The 25393-nt window shown below is 41.0% G+C and overlaps 2 protein-coding genes across 6 annotated transcripts in view; both read right to left on the bottom strand.

Annotated features, from left to right (window-relative positions):
• The window catches only part of LOC146521035 (uncharacterized), a 235515-nt gene that overhangs the window by 178966 nt on the left and 31156 nt on the right, over positions 1-25393 (bottom strand). The window contains exon 1 of one of the 2 annotated variants that reach the window (XM_085154244.1): positions 18170-18401. The exons of the other annotated variant lie outside the window; for it this stretch is intronic. The gene's annotated coding sequence lies outside the window, so the exon portion shown is untranslated. Of the gene's footprint in view, positions 1-18169; positions 18402-25393 lie in introns of those variants that run through there. 2 annotated transcript variants of the gene reach the window in all.
• On the bottom strand, positions 1086-19617 carry LOC146521037 (ribonuclease inhibitor-like). Of its 4 annotated transcripts, none has more exons than XM_085154511.1 (8): positions 18428-19607; positions 16697-16770; positions 12519-12629; positions 10997-11173; positions 5277-5450; positions 3370-3543; positions 2101-2294; positions 1089-1556 (listed from the first exon to the last, which is right to left on the bottom strand). In XM_085154511.1, the coding sequence occupies exons 2-8, from the start codon at positions 16750-16752 to the stop codon at positions 1510-1512; spliced, it is 933 nt and encodes a 310-aa protein (XP_085010637.1). In that variant the 5' UTR covers positions 16753-16770; positions 18428-19607; the 3' UTR covers positions 1089-1509. The 4 variants fall into 4 exon arrangements, with proteins under 4 accessions (XP_085010639.1, XP_085010637.1, XP_085010636.1 ...); XM_085154510.1 differs by having other exon boundaries at positions 2126-2294; XM_085154512.1 differs by having other exon boundaries at positions 2118-2294; positions 18428-19604.

Raw genomic sequence — 25393 nt, 5'->3', positions numbered from 1 at the left:
TGATAATCTCCCTCGATCTGGGGCTCCACGCAAGATCTCATCCCGTGGGGTCAAAATGATCATGAGAACGGTGAGCAAAGATCCCAGAACCACACGGGGGGACCTGGTGAATGACCTGCAGAGAGCTGGGACCAAAGTAACAAAGGTCACCATCAGTAACACACTACAACGGCAGGGAATCAAATCCCGCAGTGCCAGACGTGTTCCGCTGCTGAAGCCAGTGCATGTCCAGGCCCGTCTGAAGTTTGCCAGAGAGCACATGGATGATACAGCAGAGGATTGGGAGAATGTCATGTGGTCAGATGAAACCAAAGTAGAACTTTTTGGTATAAACTCAACTCGTCGTGTTTGGAGGAAGAAGAATACTGAGTTGCATCCCAAGAACACCATACCTACTGTGAAGCATGGGGGTGGAAACATCATGCTATGGGGCTGTTTTTCTGCCAAGGGGACAGGACGACTGATCCGTGTTAAGGACAGAATGAATGGGGCCAAGTATCGTGAGATTTTGAGCCAAAACCTCCTTCCATCAGTGAGAACTTTGAAGATGAAACGAGGCTGGGTCTTCCAACATGACAATGATCCAAAACACACCGCCCGGGCAACAAAGGAGTGGCTCCGTAAGAAGCATTTGAAAGTCCTGGAGTGGCCTAGCCAGTCTCCAGACCTCAACCCCATAGAAAATCTGTGGCGGGAGTTGAAAGTCCGTGTTGCTCGGCGACAGCCCCAAAACATCACTGCTCTTGAGAAGATCTGCATGGAGGAATGGGCCAAAATACCAGCTACTGTGTGTGCAAACCTGGTAAAGACCTATAGTAAACGTTTGACCTCTGTTATTGCCAACAAAGGTTATGTTACAAAGTATTGAGTTGTATTTTTGTTATTGACCAAATACTTATTTTCCACCCTGATTTACAAATAAATTCTTTACAAATCCTACCATGTGAATTCATGGATTTTTTTTTTCACATTCTGTCTCTCACAGTTGAAGTGTACCTCTGGTGCAAATTACTGGCCTCTGTCATCATTTTAAGTGGGGGAACTTGCACAATCGGTGGCTGACTAAATACTTTTTTGCCCCACTGTAACTCTCAAAAAGCCATCAATGGCTCCATTTATACAAATTCCAAAAGGCTTCAGTTTGTCATAGGAGTCAACATGCCGCATGGAATTTGGTCCAGGACTTACATACGTGCGTTGCATTGGGTGATTTCTGCTTCGTTGCTGAAGCTTGTAAGGGTCAAAATATTTCAGAAAATTTTGGATGAGATTGTCGTCGTGATAGACGGCGAGCCAACCACTTTGCGGAAATTCACCACAAAAAAGATACACACATCAGTCTGCAGCACTGACAATCATCTGCACGTCTTTACATTCCTCTGTTAGTCACTGCTGGATGAAGCTTTCCTCTCCTCTCCACCTCACAGTAACATGGCCCAGTCAGAGCGTCTCTACACACAAGCGTCTCTACACTGCTGCTTCAACTTCTCTGGATCACCAGGACACAGCTCATCCTCTCTCAGCACACACACCATCCTGTTTACCATGACCTCCACCTGCAGAGAGAAAGAAGGAAGAGCAGAGGATATAAACAAGTGTTTAAGTTCATGAAAATGTTTTTCACTCCTAGTCTTAGTTTGGACTTTCATTCATTAGAATAACCTCGGTCTGTCCACTCTGAGCTATTTAGGAAACCCCCAAACAACCCCAACAATCAAGATGTAATGGTTCCTGCTGTTCACTGAAGGAATTCCGTCCAAAAATCTGGTCTAACTAAATTCTTCCTCACCTACAGATTGTGTTCTTCACTGCTTCAAACTTAGAAATGAATGCAGTCATTGGTCTGCATGCTGCTTTTTTTCAGAGAGCTGATTGGCTGTTGACAGTGTTTGATCAGAGCATGTGAGCCGTTACTATAAAGTGACCATAGAGGTAGGAAGGTCAGGCAGAAACAGGAAGTGTTTGTGTCCAATCCTGAAGCTTGTCACCATTCTCCTCTCACAGCTTCACTGAGAAGCTGCAGCTTTACAGGAAACACTGGATCTTTGTTTCATGCTGACTGTGTTTAGTACAATACTGCTGACAGCACCACCCACTCACTCCAACACTCTACTGACCACAGCACCTCCAGTCTGCAGTCTGGACTCTCCTTAAGCTCACACAGCTGCTTCACATCTGGTTCCTGCAGGTTGTAGTTTCCACTCATGTCCAGCTCTCTCAGATGGGAAGGGTTGGACTTCAGCACTGCTACCAGATAATCACAGCTGATCTCTGACAAACCACAGTCCTTCAATCTGTATAAAGAATGAAAGATGTACGCTTATTAGACAAGGTGTGTTCTTGGAATGATTCAGTGTTTCATAATCTGTTCAAAGCTGAAGAAGGTTCAGAATGTAGAAGCTTAGAAAATGGAAATTGCAAACAGCTGAAGCCAACAGGAAGCAGCTTCAAATAACCACATCATGAGAAAAAACTCATAATTTTTCACATTAAAGTTGTGCATTTATCATAAAAACATGAACAAGACTTAAAAAAGTAGTGTTTTTTATTCAAGGAATCACATGGCTTTGCTTTTAAAAGTTGTAAAGTTGGCCGAGGGTCCTCAGGAAGTGTATCATGGCAGACAGGGAGAGGCTTTACAGAGTAGTCAAGACACCACAGAAGATCATTGGCTGTCCTCTCTCCTCCCTGTTGGACATCTATTCCTCCCACTTCCTCAGCAGAGCTACAAACATAATCTAGGATAGCTCCCAACCTGGTTCTGACCTGTTCAACCTGGCTACAGATGCATGAGCACATAGACAGACTCAAAAATAGTTTCTTCCCAAAAGCCACAACCACTCTGAACTCTCACATGCACTCCATTAACAGACTACACAACACCACCACCACGGTGCAATACCTAATTTTATTCTATTATTTATTCTATTCTAAATTGTTGTGTGCCGTGACTTTTGACGTGCTTAAGAAAGTAAACTGCGGAATATTCATTGTTGTGTCTGATACTTAGAACTGTGAGGAAGAACAGTACCCAGTTAATCTGAATTAGGAAAGCTCGGTAGCCCAGTTGGGACCTTGTGGAGGGCCGTGGGCCATACATTGAGTATCACTGCTTGGAATGTGAACATTTTTCTGCTACAGTCAATGGACTAACCCAAAGAAGTAGATGTTGCCATGATGGCAGGTCTCTCTTGGAAATGAGATTTTTAATCTCAATGAGATTTTTTTTACCTGGATAAATAAAGGACTAATAGGACAGCAGAACAGAAGATCCTCATTGTGAATCAATATAACATCAGCCTTATGTCTGCAGTCAGCAAAACCTTTACGTCATATTCATCTCAGAACAACTAGAACCTGGTGACTGACCTCAGAGTTCCAAGTCCACATCCTAGACTCTCCAGAAAACCACACAGCTGCTTCACTCCTGAATCCTGCAGCTTGTTGTTACTCAGGTCCAGCTCTCTCAGATAGGAGGGGTTGGACTTCAGTGCTGCTGCCAGATAATCACAGCTGATCTCTGACAAACCACAGCGCCACAATCTGTATAAAGAATTAAAGATATACATTTATTAGACAAGTGTGTGCTTGGAATCGTTCAGTGTTTTATAATCTGTTCAGAGCTGAGAAGGTTCAGAATGTAGAAGTTTAGGAAATGGAAACTCCAAAGAGCCGAAGCCAACATGAAGTCGGTTCAAACAGGAAACTCTGCAGACTAACTACATGCCCTGATGCAGCCAGTTTGATTTTGGAGATCTAAATCTCTGTTTTGTGACTAAGTCCTTGAATCATTTCTTCCAGTTTGTTCAACATGACACCGTACTGAAGAGAGCTCAAATTGAGCACACGGGAAAAATTAGGATTACTTTGAAAACAGGAACAATTTTCCCCAGTGACTAGTAAAGCACTCAAACATGTTCTCAGTCAGAAGAAGCTTTCTTGTTATGAGGAAGATAAGAAAAAGACTGAGACATATAAACTTGTTCAAAGAGAGATAAAGTAAGCAGAGGATGAGCTGATTAAAGGACACTCGAGGCTGGCTTGGAAAGGAGTGAAGTCCATGATGGGGATGCAGAACAAGGACAAAAGATGGCAGGTGGCAGACGTGTGGTGAGTGTGAGAGGAGAACCAGAGGCTGGCTTGGATGTGAGCGAGCTTTATTTACACTCTGGTGGCACAAACAGAAACATAGCAAGTAAAACAAAACCTAAAGGTGACCTAAACTCGGAATGACTAATAAAACTAACCTGAACGGAAGAGTCTGGGAGAAAGCGCAGGAAAGAAACAGACGGACTAGTGACAAACATGAGAGAACACACACTATACACTGATGGGAACGAGGAAACGACACACAGGAGGGAGGCACAGCTGATTCTGATTGACAAGACGAGACAGAGGAAACGCAAATTGAACATCTTGGCATAAGACACAGACTTTCACAATAAAACAGGAAACTCAAAACACATGTGAAGACGCAGACTCAGAGACGTGGGCTTTACACAGAGACCTGACTACACTAGAAAGGATACACAGGCAAGGAAGACACAGAACAGAGGGAGCACAGAATTTACACTGGGAAACCAAATAACAAAACCTAAAAATCTGAACTCAGGAAGTACCACAAAACTAGGGAGCTAGTAACACTAGGAAAGAAACCAAAACACAATAGTCACAATCCATGATGAAATCTAAAGTAAAAGTACAAAAAACAAAAACACTGGGTCACCGGACCATAACACCTAAGAATTTCAAAGAAAGAAACAAGAAGGTTGTAGGTTGGGAAAATGATCTCTGTCCACTTTTGTCCACTCATTCATTCATGTAAGCAATCGAATGCAGCTTTGATCTTCACAGTTTGGTTTATGAAACTCATTCTAACCCTGAATATCAGAGTGTTACTCCTTTCCTTTTCCCATGATTCAGGCTGGCAGTGTCGGAGATTTGGATGTTGGACTGTGTTTTATATGATGTGTGTATGTTTTATGTTGGACTGCTGTTTGTAAAGAAAATGGCCATTTTGGTTTTTATTTCAGTGTCAGTGCCATTCCACCAGTAGAGTTTTACAGCTAATTATCCAGTGGAGGATTTTTCTTCTTCTTTTAAGGGTTGTAATGTGAACATTTTTCTGCTACAGTAAATGGACTAAACCAGAGAAGTCTTTACCATGAAGCTCCTCAGTGTAAATCAGTATAATATCAGCCTTTTGTCTGCAGTTCAGTGTCAGCACAACTTTCACATCATATTCATCTCACCACAACTAAAACATGGAGACTGACCTCAGAGTTTCAAGTCCACATCCTGGACTCTCCAGAAAACCACAAAGCTTTTCCACTCCTGAATCTTGCAGGCTGTTGTTACTCAGGTCCAGCTGTCTCAGATGGGAGGGGTTGGACTTCAGTGCTGCTGCCAGATAATCACAGCTGATATTTGACAAACCACAACTCCCCAATCTGTATAAAGAATGAAGGCTGTAAGTTAATTAGAAAAAGTGCTTGGAATGATTCAGTGTTTCATAATTCAGTTTATTCAATCGTATTTATTAAGTGCCAAATCACAACAACAGTCAGCTCAAGACACTTTATATTGTAAGGTAGACCCTAAAATAATACATAAACAGAAAAACAGTGGTATGTCCCCCTATGAGCAAGTACTTTGATGCCAGCAAGAAGGAAAAACTCCCTTTTAACAGCTAGAAATCTCCAGCAGAACCAGGCTCAGGGAGGGGCGGCCGTCTACCGTGACCAGCTGGTGTAAAAGAAGGAAGACAGGACAAAAGACATGTGGTGGAAGAGAGCCACAGAAATAATAACAAGTATGATTCCCTGCAGAGAGGTCTATTAACAAATTGTGAGAGAGAAATGTGACTGAAGAAGAAACAGCGCATCATGGGAATCTCCTGTAGGGATTATAGAAATATTTTGCTGCTATTGTTCATAATCATTATCATTACCCTTGCATTAATAATTAATATTCCATATTCTGTTGGGTTATAAAAGAAGGGCCCAACTCTGAGTACACTCTGTGCAAAGTAGACAGGAAACTGCAGGCTTTTGGGCGTGTTTGTGAAAGTGAAACTAAAGCACAGTCTAAGTGTAAGTTACTTTGAGGAGCTGTTGGGAGGATGCTCTTTGAATAACCAGGTTATTCATTATTGTCTTTTATCCATTTATATCTTTTGATTAAGCTTTTAGTAGAGGTTCTTGATTAAAACATTTATTCAACATATTACAGATATAGTTTCAGTTAGGTTATTATGCACATGAGAATTGGCCTCTCTTCTCATAAGACAAAGTTTGTGTGAGGTTGAGCCACACACACACACACACACACACACACACACACACACACACACACACACACAGTAGGTAGGCTTATGTTCTAGGTGAGAGTTCAGATATATTTGCTTGCAACTGCATTTTTGCGCGTTCAGAATTGCTAGTTTGTTGCAGAGCATGGCCCGAGGTTTTGGAGAAGCGAGAGTCAGAAGATGGACAGGAAGCACCTGCTGTGGAGATGGAGACAATGTTCTTTTCAAACTGTGTTAAAAGTCATTGTGGTTTTGATTTGACGTATGCATGTATTGTATCTGATGACGCATGAGGGGGCGTTAACCCTGATGAATCAAAAGCAATCTGAAGTGTCTTTTTGGGCGGAGATCTACAGCTGATGTTTTGCAGTGTACATCTCCCCACGCTACGTGTTCATTAAAAACATCGTTTGACTCAACCTGGCCGGATCAGTGTTGTTATTTTGGATTTCCTCCTATATCCCTCCTCAATATTTGAACCCTTAACACTCCCAGCAGCCCACACCTATTGCAGCATAACTAAGGGAAGATTCAGGGTCACCTGATCAGCCCTAACTTAAATGCTTTTGCAAAATGCTTAATCTTAAAAGTAGATATAATGTCCGTCTCCTGTATCCAACTGGAAGCTGATTCAATAGATGAAAGCTCTAAAAACTGGAGGCTCTGCCTCCCATTCTACTTTTACTCTAGGAACAATAAGTAATAATAAGTGATTAGTTTATGCTATGATTCAGCACAGGAGGGAGGGGGTGAGTAGCTAAAATGTGCTGTTAGCATGTTAGCAGAGAAATGCTACTGTGAACCGAGGAGCTATTGTCTTGATGTGAGCTTCTACTCACGATTTTTTCGTCCAGTTCAGGGCAGAAATGTTTTTGTTAAGAAACTGGCTGTTGTTTTTTTCCCCACAATTTTAATTATAAGGTAGATATATTTCTACTAATGAAATTAGTTTGCTAACAGCAACAGGAATGAGTCAGTTGGGCTTGTCAATCATGATTCACGAGTCAGTAAAGTGATTATCGAGTAGTGAACGATTTGTTCATGATTTGTGCATCACTATGTCACTCTGAGACAGGATATTTTAAATTTCAGAGATAATGTGCAAATGGAAGAAAGCAGTCTTACATATGTGTTTAATATGTGCATTGAAGGACATATCCTGTATAAAGATGACTCCAAGGTTCCTCACAATGTTACTAGGGGCCAAGGTAATGCCACGCAGAGTAAGAATCTGGTTGGATACCATATTTCTAAGATTACAATAACCTCAGTTTTATCTGAATTTAGATGCAAAAAATTAGAGGCCATCCAGGTCATTATGTCTTTAAGTCTTTCCAGCAGTTTAACTAATTGGTGTGTTATCTGGCCTCATGGATAGATAGAGCTGGGTGTCATCTGCAAAACAGTGAAAATGTATGCTATGTCTTTTGATCATACTGCCTAAGGGACGCATGTATAATTAAATTGGTACTAGCACTGAACCCTGTGGGACTCAATAATTAACCTCAGTGTGTGAAGAGGACTCTCCATTTACATTAACAAATTGGAGTCTATTAGATATATATGATACAAACCACTGCAGCGCATTACCCTTAATACCTACAGCATGTTCTAATTGCTTTAATAGAATATGATGGTCAGCAGCATCGAATGCTGCACTGAGGTCTAGTAGGACAAGCACAGAGATGAGTCCACTGTCAGAGGCCATAAGGAGATCATTTGTAACCTTCACTAAAGCTGTTTCTGTGCTGTGATGAGCTCTGAAACCTGACTGAAACTCTTCAAATAAACCATTCCTCTGCAGATGATCAGTTAGCTGTTTGACAACTACTCTTTCAAGGATTTTTGATATGAAAGGAAGGTTGGAGATTGGCCTATAATTACCTAAGACCGCTGGGTCTAGAGTTGGCTTTTTAAGTAATGGTTTAACTACTGCCAGCTTGAAGGCCTGTGGTACATAGTCGATTATTAGAGAAAGGTTAATAATATTTATGATTGAAGCATTAGTTAATGGCAGCACTTCTTCATAATCTGTTCAGAGCAGAAGGAGGCTCAGAATGTAGAAGTTCAGAAAATGGAAACTCAAAACAGCTGAAGCCAGCAGGAAGCAACACTGGTCACTATGTGCAGCTGGCTGTGAGATCAGTGCTCAGGGAACTTCTAAAAAGAGCAACACTGAAATTACATCACACACAAATTTGCTTCCAGCACTTTCACACAAACATCTACTGTCATTTTGTTCACCAAACTCTGTGGAGTCTTTTATTGGATATTCAAATGGTCAAACAAAAGAGGGTTATGAGGATATATGATGAAATTATGGTTATTAGAAGGAACTTATTGAATCATTTTCAAATTTTATTTGTCACACACACAACCATACACAGTATGACATGAGGTGAAATTCTTGTAACTGTGCAATGCAATGCCCGACCATTAAATGACAGTGGTTTTACAGTATTTACACTTTACAGGTTATTACAAATTTTACAGATTTAGCTTAGAAATTTACAGTAAAAATGTGCAAATAGCAGAAAGAGATTATAAATTATAAATTATAGGAAGTGTGCATGAAGAAACACCAGAGTGCGTGTGGTTATGTGATGTGTGTGGGAGAGTCCAGTCCTACACTGAGTTCAGGGCCCGAATAGCCTGGGGGAAGAAGCTCCTCCTCATTCTCTCTGTTTTGGCCTTAAGGGAGCGGAAGCGCTTCCCAGACCTCAACAGTGAGAAGAGTCCATTGTTGGGATGGGAGAGGTCCATCATAATCTTCCTAGCTTTGGTCTTGTACCACTCTGTGTAAATGGACAGCAGGTCAGGGAGCTCTGATTGAATGATGCGTACGGCCGAGCGCACCACTCTTTGCAGATCTCATCTGTCTTGCTTGGTGCTGTTCCCAAAACAGGTGCAGATGTTTCCGGTCAGGATGCTCTCGATGGTGCAGGAGTAAAAGTTCTTGAGCACCTTCAGTGGCAGATGGAAGTCTCTAAGTCTTCTGAGGAAGAAGAGACGCTGACGGGCTTTCTTAACCAGGGTGTTGATGTGACAGGACCATGACAGGTCCTGAGTGATGTGGACACCCAGGTATCGGAAACTGTCCACACTCTCCACTGGCGTGCCACTGATGATGAGGGGCTTGTAATTCCTCGCCTACTTTGTACTGAAGTCCACGATCAGCTCCTTAGTCTTGCTTACGTTTAGGAGGAGGTTATAGGTGGCCGATGGTGGCAGGAAGTGAAGAAGTGATGTGATCTCTCATCAGTCTTTCAAAACACTTCATTACAATTGAAGTCAGTGCTACTGGACTGTAGTCATTGTGGCAAGCGGGACAGGGACAATGATGGATTGTTTGAAGCATGTGGGAACCACTGCTTGGGCCAGGGAGAGGTTGAAGATCTCCGTGAACACCGGTGCTAGCTGGTCAGCGCAGGCTCTCAGGACCCGGCCAGGGATTGCATCTGGTCCTGCTGCCTTCCTGGTCTTCACCCTCCTGAAGGTGTTCCTCACGGCATGCTCTGTGATGATGAATAGATTGTCTTTACTGGTGCGCTCCGAGCGCGCGCAGCCGTTTGTTGTTTTAATTGCTGCGGCGTCGAAGCGAGCGTAAAACGTGTTCAGCTCATCAGCCAGTGAAGCGTCGGCATTCATCATTGAAGAAGCTGGTCGTTTATAGTCCGTTATTGTCCGCAGTCCTTTCCACAGGCTCCTAGAGTCGCACTGTCGTAGCTGTGACTCTAGTTTTTCCCCGTAGCTCCGCTTTGCCTTTCTGACTGCACTGCGCACATTGTAAGACGCAGCCTTGTATAGGTCCATATTACCGGAGATGAACCCTTCATTGTAGGCAGCGGTGCGTGATCTCAGAGCGTCGCGGATGTTTTTATCCACCCACGGCTTCTGGTTGGGAAACGTTCGGATGATAGATCTTTCTGCTGGTTTCCCGATGAATCCCATAACCACTTCTGTAAACATGTTGATGTCATCAGAGCTGTGCCGAAACATGCGTCATCCAGTGCGTCCTGCAGCACGGTCACTGATTGATCCCTCCTGATTGGTGGTTGCTGCTTTAGCCTTTGTTTGTAAGCAAACATGAGGAAGATGGCGGCATGGTCCGATTTTCCAAATGCCGACAGGGGCTGAGCCTTGTAACAGCTCTTGAATGGGGTGCAGTGGTCTAATGTCCTAGTGCCCCAGGGTGGGGCAGTTGATGTGATGGTGAAGGTTGTGAAATGTCCGTTTGAGATTTACTCTGTTAAAATATCCCATAACAATGAGTGCAGCATCTGGGTGAAGTGATTGTTGATGTGTGAGAGCCTCATGCAGCTCACATAAGGCAGTGTCTGAGTCCGCGTGAGGCGGAATGTAAACAGTGCAGGCAATGACCGCAGTGAATTCCCGAGGGAGATAGAAAGGGTGACATTTAATCAAGGTCCCCTCATTCTGAATTAGGAAAACTCGGTAGGCCGGTTGGCGCCCTGTGGAGGGCCGCAGCCATGCATTGAGTATAAGTGCTTGAAATGTGAACATTTTTCTGCTATAGTCAATGGACTAACTCAGAAAAGAATAAAACAGACTTTACCATGAAGCTCCTCAGTGTAGATCAGTATAATATCAGTCTTATGTCTGCAGTTTAGTGTCAGCACAACTTTCACATCATATTCATCTCACCACAACTAAAACATGGTGACCGACCTCAGAGTTTCAAGTCCACATCCTGGACTCTCCAGAAAACCACACAGCTGCTTCACTCTTGAATCCTGCAGCTTGTTGTTCAACCTCAGGTCCAGCTCTCTCAGATGGGAGGGGTTGGACTTCAGTGCTGCTGCTAGATAATCACAGCTGATCTCTGATAGACCACAGCTCACCAACCTGTGTAAAGAATTAAAGTTGTAAGTTTATTAGACAAAGTCTGTGCTTGAAATCATTCAGTGTTTCATAATCAGTCCAGAGCTGAAGAACGTTCAAAATGTTATAGTTTAGAAAATGGAAAGTCCAAACAGCCAACAAGAGGCAGCTTGAAACAAACACAAGAGAAAACAATTTTTCATATTAAACTTGTACATTTCTAACAGGAGTATTTTAAAGACAGTGTCACTGATGATCAACTTCTCTTCACTACAATTTACTACAGCAAACTTTTATTATTACAGTTGCTGCTACATACAAATGGCTGCAGCTTTGCAGCTCGCAAACGCACACTAAAAGCAATAAAAACAACACTCGGGACTCAGTATAGCCTTTAAATACTGGTGTGGGTGATTGCTCATACCGTTTAGGTATACTGGCTCATTTCTGCTTGCAAAGACACTTTGAAACTCTAATCAGTATGTTTCCTGTCATACTAGAAGGGATCAAACTCTGGAGCAGGGGCCCCCAATCCCAGTTCACGAGGGCCGGTGTCCCTGCAGGTTTTAGATCACACCTGAATCACATGATTAGTTCATTACCAGGCCTCTGGAGAATTTCAAGACATGTTGAGAAGGTAATTTATCCATTTAAATCAGCTGTGATGGATCAAGGACATCTAAAACCTGTAGGGACACCGGCCCTCGTGGACTGGGATTGGGGACCCCTGCTCTAGACCTTTATTCATTTGGTCAGTGAAGGATGCTTTTCCACCTGAAGAAAGACCATCACCTTATTGAAGGCAGGGACATCAGCACTTCCATGGGAGAGCAACACTGCACAAACATAGACACAGCACAGCCACTGAAGTACAAGAACAAAGAAAAGGCGAGGGAGAAGACCCTGGTGTTGTGGATGGACCCTTTAGGGGCTCCAAGATTGAGGAAGAAACCTCTATGCTAAGGATGCTGCAGTGATCTGGGGAACTCGGTCCATTCTGAGGCTGCACCATGACTTACAGACTTCAGCCAAATGAACATCTCATGATCCAACAGTGCACAAGCTGCGAGCAATCAGCTGTTTAATCATATACAAAGATTCTTTCATCAGCTGTAATGTGAATGTACTGATTGTCAAAAATCTCCCTATCACCACTCCTCTGTCAGCCTTTAAAATAAACCCTGCTCAAGTCTGTGACTTCTTTTAGAAGTCGAAAGGAAAAACTGTTGTTCAGTCATTTAGAAAGACTTTAAGCACTCAAAATTCTTCACATATGACTTCAGACATTTCCCGAACAATTATGAACTAAAGAATTCAATCAAAGATCTGAAATATAAATAAAGATAAGAGCTGCAATTAGTGAAATCACCCTAGAGTTTCCAGTCGACAGTTTGGATTCTCCAGTCCAGCACACAGAAGCTTCACTGCTGAATCCTGCAGGGTGTTTCCGCTCATGTCCAGCTCTGTTAGATGGGAGGGGCTGGACAGAGATGGGGCCATAACTTCACAGTGAGTTTCTGAGAATTCCAAACTAGTCTGTCATTGATTATAGAAAATAAAACGTGTTATTATAAAAGAAGAAAATCTGCATCATAAACACAGTATGAATGTATATGAAGAAAAAAAGAGTGACATCATAATCTTATGAACATCTACTCTTCGCATCTGTGCTTCAGCTTCTTACTGTGTTTGACAAGACACAATGATTCATTCTCTCTCAGACCTGCAGACTTTTAATAACTATCTTTGTTTAGTTTTAATCTGCAGATGAAGGATGGAAGATGGCGTCACATTAAGGGTTCCATAATGTCCACAGTCTGTCAGTGAGATCTGATCTAGACTATTATCCAGATTTATAAAATAAGTCTCCATGAGCACTTCTATGAGCACTTGTTTATCCACATTGTTCTCAGATGTAATAATTAAGTTTGCCTATGTAATATCATATTTATTTGTATAGCACATTTAAAGACCAAAGTATACAAAAGTGCTTACCAGTAAAACCACAATATATATATATATATATATATATATATATAAATTACAGACAAACTAAGTAAATGCAGAGCTGGATGAAAATCACCCTAATTTGTCACGTCTGGCGTGGCAGACGTGTGGAGTAGTAGATAGGACCCAAGATGCGGCAGCTCTGGTGCAAGTGAGTTTATTTAACAGCAGTGGACAAAACAGGGATGACGCGGGTGAAACATGAAACTAAGAAAACCTAAACTGGTAAAACTAACCAGAAACCAAGATGCAGGGAGGTACGGGGAAATACACAGAAAGACAGACGGAGAGACGCAGACGAACCAGCAACGAGGACGTGTGAACACACACTATAAATACACACACCAGTAATCAGGGGATGGGAAACAGGAGGGAAACACACCTAGGAGACATAACAACTGATGAGGCCGGGGAAATGTAAACAGAACACACTGACATAAGACAGAGACCTTCAAAGTAAAACAGGAAACACACACACGTAATGACACAGACTCAGAGACCTACTACACTAAAGGGATACACAAGCAGGGAAGCCACCAAACAGAGGGAACACAACTAAACCCTGGGAAACCCAAAACAACAGTCATAAAAAAACTATCAAAAGTAAAAGTACAGAGGTAAGTGACGGAAGTGACGGGAAAAGGTAAGCGACCCATGTTGTAGGTGACGTTAGAAGCCGGAGATTTGGTGAAAAAAAAAAAAAAAAGAGAATGGTAGCGTAGAATTTAAGCTTCAATATTGCCAAATAAACTAATCAATTGCCATATAACTAACAACATCTGTCCTAGGGCTGTGCGATATGACCAAAATCTCATATCCCGATATAAGACATTTATCGTCCTGACAACGATATAAATCATAAAAATGTAACATTTTCTGTAAATTCTGTGAATCTCGGGCAAGTCACCTTGCGTGAAGCGTTTCCAGCTGAGTGTCCTTTACCTGGAGTCGAGTGTTTTAACCAATGCATGAAATTATACATTTTTAGACATAAGTTGTAACGGCCAGCATTTTCTTTCAAAGTTTGAGTCTAAGGTTTATTTTTTAGCACCTGACGGCTCTTTTTTGCTTCTCATCCATAAACACTGCATACCCTTTCCCGTGATTCAGTTTATTTTTAAAAAGTCTCAACAGGATCTTGAGCTTTATTGTGAAAGGTTTATGTGGAAAACAAACAAGTGGACAGTGGAGCCACACGATGGTTTTACCGTCATTGCTGCTAACGACAACACGTAAAAACAGGTGCTTGTCCGTCCATAGTGTGGTTATATTAAATATAAGAGAAAGAGAGAACTTTAAGAAATTAATATAGCCACTACAGTGACCATCAAAACGATGAAAATATATTGTTGTAAACAGTTTATTTTACGACACCATGAAACAAACGATAGCGTAATAGGAAGCGATAGACATTTTTATATTGTCATCTGGTATATTTCGTTATATCGAACAGCCCTAATCTGTCCTATCATCTCTAACACCCTGGGGGACAACGGGGAGAGTTTAGACCAGGGGTAGGCAAGCTTTCTGATGGCGAGTGCCATTTAAAATTTCCTCAGAGGTCAGTGTGCCATATGATTGCATTAGCAATAAATTTAATAACGAGCTATGGCCGTGCCATCAGTTAACCCTTCGCGTGCCAACTGTGGTACGCGTGCCTAGGGTTGCTGACCCCTGGTCTAAAAGGTAACTTTGAAACAAAATCCTGATATTGGTTGAATTTTCCATCTCATCAGTAAACCAGGCTTCATCCATTGTGTTGAAGCAGCTTCTCAAAAAGAATGTGTAAGCTCATAATGCTGAAGCACCACCAGATTTTAAAACTGACCAATTCAGAGCCTTATCTATAAATGCAGATTTTATTTTTGCTCTGTTATCAAAGTTTAACTAAAGCTGCTTTTTTGCTTCAACATAAGCTTCTGTGGACTCATGTGCATGCACCTTCTCACTAAAATTCTCAGTGGACTGTGGTAAATGGTTCTAAATAATAAAGCCCTGGAATCCAGACTCTGCTGATTCTGAATAGAAGTGAAAATTAGCATTTTTGCATCGACCATAACCAACTAAGTTCTTAAAGCCAATGCTGCTTTTAATTGAACTTATTCCAGTTTGGGCGCATATTTTTCTTGCAATGCGTCCAACTTTGTCTTCAAAGTTATTCTTTCCACCTCAGCTTGCATCAGCACCATTAAAGCTGCTTGGGAGATTTTACTGGCTTAGACTATAGGCTTTACTAATATTACTGGGTGAACTTTGTGCATCCTCTTTCAGCCAATTCTGTGACGATCCAATCATCCAAGTCCAACCATCCAGTCTTCCAAGTTCCCCCAACTTCCAAGGTGACATCCAACTCAAATGATTTTTTAAATTAAATGCTGTGGCCTTTTAAGTTCCAAAAAAGAAAATGGTCCAAGGAAAGGTTGTGGGTGGAAATGGATGGATTGTTTCAGAACTCACTTCTGAATTAAATCTTTCAAAAAATATATGGTATTTATTTTTTATCTTAAACATAAACAAAAATTAACCTAATCTGATTCCACAACTTCAAAAAGTGATAAAAAAAAAAACCATTCTAAACCTTCCTATTGCCCCCTTGACATTTCACAAACAAATAATAGTAATAAAAAAAACCCAAACAAACAAAAAAAAAAAATTTCCACCACACCTCACAGCGTGCTCTGTAGGTGTGGTCCTTAATAAGTGGGATTGTCCAAATTTAACCAAACTAATCACAACTTCTCCAAAAGTAAATTTGATTAAAGATTTACACAGCAAAGCTAGGGAAATATATTCCAACAGTTTTAAAGAAAAAACTTACTATGTTACTTTTGGTAATATAATATACAGTTGCACTGAATTTAATTTATTGATTTCCATGAACACCACCGTTTGCTCAGTGTTGTCCTAATGGAGGTTTCATTAACAGCATCCAGTATGATCCAGGCTTTAGCTTCTTAGAAATTACCCTGGGTCTCTTTGTGACCTCTCAGACTGTTTAACAGATCAAACACAAAGACATGAGAATCAGAGACTGAGCAGCTCTGTTCTTTAAAAGACAAACATGGAACCCGCCCAGTACAGACTTTCCCCACAGATATGAGCATCAAAGCAGTTTTTTCCTATGAGTAATAGTCCTCTTACATTAGATTACAGCTTTTTACAGGAAAACTGGACAAAATTGATTTTTGTCATAAATTCATTTTAATTTCTTCCCAGCACACAAACCCAGTCAAAATCAACCACACTCAACACTAGTTACCCATATGGAAAAGAAATAGTAAAAACTTATATGATTTACTCATGAAAGTGGCCACTTTCTCATTACTTTCATATATTGTTTTAGTAAGTATCCAAAACATACAAGTTTCATTATATAATTTTTCAAGGGATTTTATATGTGTTTTCACTCTTGTATGCTTTTCATACAAGTTTCACACAAGACAGATACAAACTTAATAAGATTTATATATATCTTTTCCATATGGGTATAATGTCAGTTTAGAATTATTACTGTTAACTCAGTGAGTTCAGTTCTCTGACCTCGTTGGTGTAGGTTCACCGGACTCTGCTCTGTTCTCCTCTTCCTCCATCATCATCCTCTTGTGGATGTCAGTCTAAAAGGTAAACCACAAACAATCGGTGAGGTCATATTGATGCAAATCTCAGTCCCACATCAGCTCTGCTGAATAATCTATGTTCCTATGACATCAGGAATCAAACGCTGTCATGAACACACCTCCATGTTTCTGTCATGTTTCTCTGACAGACTGAATTCAAACAGCTTGAGGAAAAGAGGATGAACTTAAAGCAGGCTGTCACTTTATTGGATATTAGGAGAACGTATTTAATCATAAAATCATTAAATCATAAGGGCAGCTAGAGCTAAACAGCAGAATGAGATAACAGTCTTTATACACCATATCTACTATTTTATGTACTTTGCTGTTATATGTATGTATATGCAATACTATTGCATTGTATGACACACTTTTCTGATTTTTATTTGCTTAAAATTTTGAAACCCATGTATAACTTTCATACCACTTCAATTATGTGCTACTTTGTGGTGGTTGACAGGAAATCTCAACAAAATCATTTAAGCTTGTGGTTGCAAGGAGACAAAATGTGTAAAAGTTCAAAGGGGTATGAATACTTTTGTCAAGGTACTGTATATTCAATCTGTCACGGTCCCTGTGTCTGCCCGGTCAGCCCTGTGAGGCTACATGTGTTTTTGATTTGGTTTCTCTCTCTCCTCCCTGCTCGCAACACTCTACCTAGGTGGAGCTCATCGCAGGCTCCCACTTTTGGTCATGGCACCTGCAAGTAATAACTCATCTGTGAGTCATCATCCTGTCTGTCAGCCACTTAAGGCAGTGGCTGTGAGTAATCTTCTCTGGACTATTGTGTAACATGCGTCAGTGTAATCCTGGCCTTTGCAATATTTTGAGTTCTCTTTATGCTTTTCTCAGTATTAAATACCTTGTCCTTGTATATAGACTCCCAGGCCCTGTCCTTAGACAGTTTCCCAGAATCTGTAGAGTTTAGCAGCTTAAGTGTAGTACATAACACAATAGCAGTTGTGAAAATAAAGAACTGCTTTTTGTGATTTGCAGTCTGCGCTTGAGTCCGCCCTGCTCCGCCTAGACAAAAATAATTTCAGTACAGTGGTGTACAGTTCTTTCTTCCACCTTTTTAATTCATTCTAATAAAAACATCAGTCCAATGTTTATGTAATTTTTCCTCTATTTCTCATTAATGCTCTTTTTTATTGACAGAATTTTTTTTCTTCTATATTTTTTTGTCAAAGTGCTCAAAAATCTATATTTTCTTTTAATAGCCTCCCCCTTGTGTCTTTAAGAGCTCTGCAGGTGTAATATTAATTACAGTGACAATAAAGGAGGTAAAGGCGATAAAAACAATGCAGCTGAGCTGTGATGTCATCATGTACGCTGTGTCTCTGTGGACTCACAGAGTACAAACTATAAGTACACAAACATGAACGTAGCTAAGAACGGCTGACAAACTCGGCCTCTTTGGTCCAGCTTTGAGTCCGTTACCGTGAACTATGGAGCGGCAGATTTGTGCTGTTTGTGCTGGAACTCAGCTGCACACAGCTGATGTTAGCCAGGAAAACATTACACACTGACTTTAAAGAGAGAGAGACCGGAAATAAAAAAGACAGTTTGTTGTGTGAAGAAATGAAACATGAGCTGAACAAACAGTAAAGTTCCTAAACACAAACTGTTAAAGGAGGAAACAAAGCAATCTTACCGTTTCTTTTCACAGAGACACGCAAACAACAAGATCCACTCCACACCTGGACATCAAACGTGAACATACAGGTGAGCTGCTTCCTGGAAGGAGGTGGGACTACACCTGAAGCAAGACAGGTGGGAGAGGCTGAGCAGAGCAGCACTCAGCTTCATTTCAAAACATCCTTAAAGTTGCTGAACAACAGATTTTTATGTCTAAAAGCTTCCCTGTCATCTCTTTTCCATTTCTATTCTTTTAATTTTTTTGACTTTGTTCAAAATTGTGCTTTTCCGTACATTTGTTCAAGTTCAATATTAAATATATTCATTGTTCCTCTCCCATCATTGAGTAGACTTAGCTCCAAATATGAGACTCAAAAACTGAAATGAGAACTAAAATCATACAAATGAGAAAAGGGCTCATCTTCTTGTTTATAGAATGAAAACAGAACAAAGTCATCAAGCTCCAAACACTTGATGAATTTATTGCATTCAGGGACCTTCTGGCCTCCTGAGAGCTTTCTCTCTCCTTTTTTGCATTTTAACTCAGCCTTAAACACAAAGGTGCCAGGGTAGAGCTGTGTGATGGTGAAAGTGGGGTCCTTCACGAGACATTAGAGGGAAAAAGCTAAGAAATACACTGTGACAGGAATGTCAGAGCTGACCACATATTCCAGATTACTGCTTTTTTGAACCGTGGCTGCAGCTTTTCAGCCAACAGGCAAACAGGACTCGGAGAGTTCAGCTGCTGATACTGCAGTGAAGTGGAGGTGGAGAGATTCCACCATACTGATGTGAAAAAAATCCATCCACTTCTTCAGTGATGTAGAAGAGATGAGAAAACACAAGGGAACCAAGACACATCAGGAAACACACAGCAACATGAGACAGCTCACCAATAGGCAGAGGACTAAATACACAGAGGATATGAGGGGGTGGGAAACAGGAGGGGAACACAGCTGGAACTAATCAGATGTAATCAGACATGGAGGAACCAAAACTAAATGCACTGAACACAGGACAAGGGATTATTAAAATAAAACAGGACACATGAGACACACTAAGACATGGACTGAGGACAAAGAAACATGGGAGCAAGACAATGACTGGGAAACAGATGAATACATATATAGACAGAACCTTAAAATTCTTAGGAGACATGACAGAGTACACATGGAATGTTGACTAAGGAGAGGCAAGTAACAGAACCATGAATAATACTAAATCACAGAATATATATTAAACCAGAAACCACAAAAACTGGGTCAGGGACACAGGACCATGACACAAAGGGCCTTACTAAAACTTCATAATAGCTCAAGGAGCCGTTGGCCAGTTTGATCTGTACTGTGTGCTGGTAAGTTTAGGTCTGTTCAGTCAGCATGTGCTCCTTATAAGTGCTGCATAAGAAGCTTCATGCTCTTGCTCATTTTACAAATTGCTAATGCTTGATTCATCAGCTCAATGGCAGGATTTCCCAAAATAAGAGTTGGTGCTGTACAAATAAAACTGAATTAAATTGAAAATTTAATTGGATTGAATTAAAAACATGAGGACATACATGTAACCTTTAAATCTAAGCTCTCTTCTTTCTCTCCCTGTCTCTCTTATCTTTCTCCATCTCTGAGTGAAGATAGCTCTCTTTGTTTTTTCTCTCCTATCAAATACAGCAGCTGGATATTTGAGACAAACTGCACACAAACATTTTGTGTGTCTGTTGGTGTTTTTTGAGCTCATAGTAACGCTAAATTTCAAATCACCTGATACTTAAAAAACGTAAGCCCCTTTGTGATTGCTCCTCTTTAGCATCTCTTGTTAAAGGCTGAAGTACCGCTCCACAACTTATGGACACCTGTGCTGGAACAAGACTGACTTTGCATGTGTTTCTGTTTAGGATCAGAAACACGGATCTGTTTGATGTGTGAAGGCTTGCAGGGACGTGAAATAACCACCCACCCTTAAATGTGTCAAACTAAACTTAACAAGCCTTTCTGAAAATGTAAGCAAGTACAGATATTTGTTTAAACATGTAGGGAGTAAAAGCAAAAAACTGAGAGAAACAAACATAGCTGACAGTAAAGATGAGTGGAGCTCATTCTCTAACTAACCACTTTGTTGGATACGGCAGTAAAATAATTTGTACCTGACTTTTAACAGGAGACTGAGATTGTTTCCAGTCCAAACATTCACTATATCTACAAACATTCATGAAAATACTGATCGGTGAAGGGGACATGTAATTAAAGACCTAAAAATGATGCGTGTGTAACTGACTAACACTGTTTCAGAGTGAATTCTTTAATATTTAAACTGTAAAGACATGGGGCAATTAAATCTCCATGTATATGAAACATCAGTTCAAACTGTCCCACAGCACAATAAAGTTGTGCTGTGGGACAGCACAACTTTATTGTGCTTTATTGTGACAGGGAACTGTCCCACAGCACAATAAAGTTGTGCTGTGGGACAGTTCCCGTAAAACACAGTAAATAACGCACAGGACATGAAGTGTCTCCACTCTTGGTTTCATAAAGCGTGGACACAAAGATGTGGCCAGCTTACAGGAAGAAAGCAGTGTGGGAATCACTTGATGTCAGGTTGCTGTTTATGCTGACAGCTTTTCATTGAACTGATGCTCTCACTGCTGTTCTGCTTTGTTAAGAAAGAAAACTGTGAGTCACTTGTATACATTTCGTCCTTTTCCCTGTACCAGCTCAAAGGCACTGTAGGATCTATTTCTTCATGCCCCCTAATTTTAGTTCTGACATGTTTTGGAATATAACAAATCAGAGTCAGCTGTGATGAAACTCCTACTCTGCCTGCTTGGTCCGTCTTCTCTTTTGGTTTTGTGTAGCAGGCAGAGTGTGACAGTCAGACACTTACAGGACACATTTCTGTTCCACTCAGCTAAAAAGGGCCTGCTAACATTGCCTCTCTTCAAATGTAATGTTTTTGGTTAAGACACTTTACAGATTCTTTTCTTTATCACAAGCATAAGAAAAAACAGAGGTCATCTATAATCTGTGTCATGATTCAGAAAGAACAAGCAGTATCCTGTTATGACTCATAATCAGTTTCTCCAACTAATATAAATCATTATATAACAAGATTTATGGAAAGTAAAAACAAATCATCTTGACAAGTTAAAATAGTCTGACAGTTTTACTGGATCATGATCTTGTACAGATTTGTGTCTGTGTATAAACAGATCTTTGGTATCTTGTAATGTAATGTAAATTTTTTGACCCTCATCAGTCTGACTTCAGGCAAGATGATTCAGATTACAGTTCACTTGTTAACATGAAACCTTGTTGTATCTGCTTGTGTAAGCAGACAACTAATACATCAAATACAGCCACACCCAGACTGGTGACTTTGTTTGGAATAAAAATATTTATACTGTAAACAGTGAGTTTCTCTATTAACAGACTAAAGATCCAGCCAGTCTTTCTATCTTTACCTGTGTTGTAAAGACTGAGAGCAGAGATGAAACCAACAATTCAATCAATGAGCAGGATCCACACCTGAACTTCATTTAAATGTGGTGACGGGGTGTGGTTATTTGCACAGCTGCAGGGGAGTGGTGGAGCAGCTGCTAGATGCCATGTAATTTTGTCCCTCATATTTCGCAGTGACATGCTGTTTAAAAACAGGCACCGTTGAAATGGGTAGAGTGTTCAAAAATCAGGCAGGTGGTAGTACATTATGACTCGGCAGCTGTTCTTTCAAGTTTACATTTATTTTGTTTAAAGACAAGGCAGGGTATGCTGTTCACCATTCTGGAGAATATAAGCAGAATAAGGTGGAGGCCTTATTCTGTGGAGTATTCTGTGAACCCTTATTCTGTGAACCCTGTGGAGGCAATATTCACTTTCTTTGGGTGCCAGCTCATGTAGGAATCAGTGGAAATGAAAAGGTGAATAGGTTGGCTAAAGGAGCACTGACTGAAAATAAGACTGAGATGGAAATTAAAAGCAGCAAATCTGAAGCAAAAGGTATTGTTTGGAGGCAGGTTGTTAAGGAGTTATCAGGGCGATCGTGGCTCAAGAGTTGGGAGTTCGCCTTGTAATCGGAAGGTTGCCGTTTTGAGACCCGGCTCGGTTGTGTTCTTGGGCAAGACGCTTCACCCTTTGCCTATTGGTGGTGGTCAGAGGGCCCGGTGGCACCTCTGTCAGTGCACCTCAGGGTGGCTGTGGCTACAATGTAGCTTGCCATCACCAGTGTGTGAATATGTGGATGACTGAATGTATAAAGTCATCCTTTGGGGTCCTTAGGGACTAGTAAAGTGCTATACAAATACAGGAGGAGTTTGTGGAGTGTGCCAGGAGGAGGAGACGGTAGAGCATGTAATACTGCCATGCAAGAGTTATGATGTGGAGAGGAAAGTTCTGCAGAGCAGGGCACAGGTGAGGGAACTGGTGGGGTTTGAAGGATATGAAAGAGTGTAGGTTTTTTGTTTGTTTTTGTTTTGTGATACAGATTGTAAGCTCGCTTTCTGACCCATACTCTGGAACAGTAGGAGGCTGTAATGCTCTTTTATGTTGGTTGTCAACAGCTGTTAAACAAATAGAAGAAGAAAAAACAGGCACAATTATTACAGGATACTGCAAATACTTGTGATACAGAACTTTTTCAGATGTCCAACTGTCAGATTTTAAAGAAACTGCTGCAGCTTTCTGGACCTTAGCTGTCTCCTTGTCTCTCCTTGGATTTTTAACATTTTTTTTAAATTTAACACTGCTGTCATATTTTTTCACCAAACATATCTTATTTATTTAATTTTGCAACAAATTCCATACTATTTTTCTCTTCTGTGATACTGAAAGACTATGTTACTAAAAATCGTGCAAACTGAGGAATCGTCAAGCTCCTTCTCCCTGTTCACAGACAGAAAATAGAGAAACTTTGCAAGTTCCATGTTTGTTCTGTTATTTATGTTGTTAGTTAATTAACAAATATGAATACATTGCCTAAGTGTGTTGTTACAGTAATAACTTCACTTCTCCTCATTTTCATGCAGTTTGACATTTAGCCAAGATAGACGAGCTGATTTTCATTCATTCATTAAATCTCACAACTTACTGTATATTGTCTGTCTATACTGTCAATCATGCCGGCCAGCCTTGTGAGATTTGGACTTATGTTGCCAGACAATAAACACTTTAGTATAAAATATGTGAAAATCACAATAGATTACATTACAAACATAAACATGAATAATGACATTGCTGAAGAGTTTTCATGTCGCAAGATCAGGTTAAAATGTTCCCGTAGAGATTCATATCTCTATCACTATCAAATACATAAAGAAGCAACACTAACCCACGAGCTGTGAGGGGATGCACTCTACTGTATCTTTGTTCGTAAATCCCATCAAAATGTGAACTTTTTCCTAACAAACTTTCCTAATATTCCTTCCCAAAAGCAAAGCTTTAAAGTGGAACCAACATCTTTCTTGAAGATGTTGTTTTGTGAATGAAATGAGTGAAATGATGTAAAGGTCATTGGTAGTGTTGTGGTTAAATTAAAGACATTTTCCACTAAGTGTTCAGACTTTCTGTACATGTAGGAGAATAAGCAGGGAACAGGTGTGCTGATGGACTGGAAACAGGGTGAACACACTGGGGCCACCTACAGGGCAGGTGGGGAACAGCAAGGATCTGAAATCATACAAGATGGTAAATGGCCTGTATTTATATAGCGCCTTACTAGTCCCTAAGGACCCCAAAGCGCTTTACATATCCAGTCATCCACCCATTCACACACTGGTGATGGCAGCTACATTGTAGCCACAGCCACCCTGGGGCGCACTGACAGAGGCGAGGCTGCCGGACACTGGCGCCACCGGGCCCTCTGACCACCACCAGTAGGCAACGGGTGAAGTGTCTTGCCCAAGGACACAACGACCGAGACTGTCCAAGCCGGGGCTCGAACCGGCAACCTTGCGATTACAAGGCGAACTCCCAACTCTTGAGCCACGATCGCCCCATGTTACTAAGCAATGACTTTAAGAAGACATCAGAGTTGAAATGAGTTTTTGTAGTGATGGCCTGCTTGAAGTTGACGCTCCAGTTCTTGTGTCAAAAAACTCAACACACTGCTTCAGAAGCATCGTTTTGAAGCTTGATTCGTTTGGTCAGAGTCACGTGATCAGTGACGTCTGAAGCTTCATTTAGAACCTAATTGCTTCGGTATCTGATTCAATGGTTTATAGCAGGGGTAGGCAACCTTTCTGATGGCCAGTGCCATTTAAAATTTCCTCAGAAGTCAGTGTGCCATATGATTGCATTACCAATAAAATTAATAACACTCTATATAAACAGTTACACTGTAGCACCCTCAAGGATTGACGTATGCACAATGTATTTATAGAACAGGGTTTATTCTGGTCTTGGCAACCCGTGAGAACTGCTCACGGATAAAACAAAAACATCACATCAAAATGCACTCTTGTACGTAGTGTCAATCAATCTAAAATCCTTAATTACAGAAAATAAAACACACAAACCTCGTGAGCTGACATCCAGGAGGTGCTAAATAGTCCTTTAGGGCCTTATTGCCTTATCCTCCATCTTCTTTCTCACTTATTTCTACTCTTTGAATGATATTGTCTCCATGTGTGGAGCTAACTGTGAGCTGCAGCATGCAGACACCATGTGTGCTAGCAAAAGAGGAGACTGGGAGGCTAATTTTCCCTGTAAGCTGCGCACGTGCGCAATTGCGCACTGCTGGCAGGGTCTCTGCGCACAGAAAATCTGCGTTGCGCACAAAAAAAACTAACCTGAATTGAAATTTAAAATTAACACTTTAACAAATCTGTTTTGCTGTTTTTGTCGTGTGATCTACTCTTGTGATCCTTTGCTCCTTTCACATACCGCTTGAGTCTAGCAACTGCCTTAATCATTCTCGACCAGTCGGAAAACTTGTGTAGGCGATCTAACAGGGACCTTTGTTCCTCCACTTGTATCTTGTGGACTTGAACCTT

This window comes from Neolamprologus multifasciatus, chromosome 3 (genome assembly GCF_963576455.1).
Source record: "Neolamprologus multifasciatus chromosome 3, fNeoMul1.2, whole genome shotgun sequence".
Classification (NCBI taxonomy): Eukaryota; Metazoa; Chordata; class Actinopteri; order Cichliformes; family Cichlidae; genus Neolamprologus; species Neolamprologus multifasciatus.
Note: the sequence above shows the minus strand (reverse complement) of the source record. Positions and strands in the feature narration are given on the sequence as shown.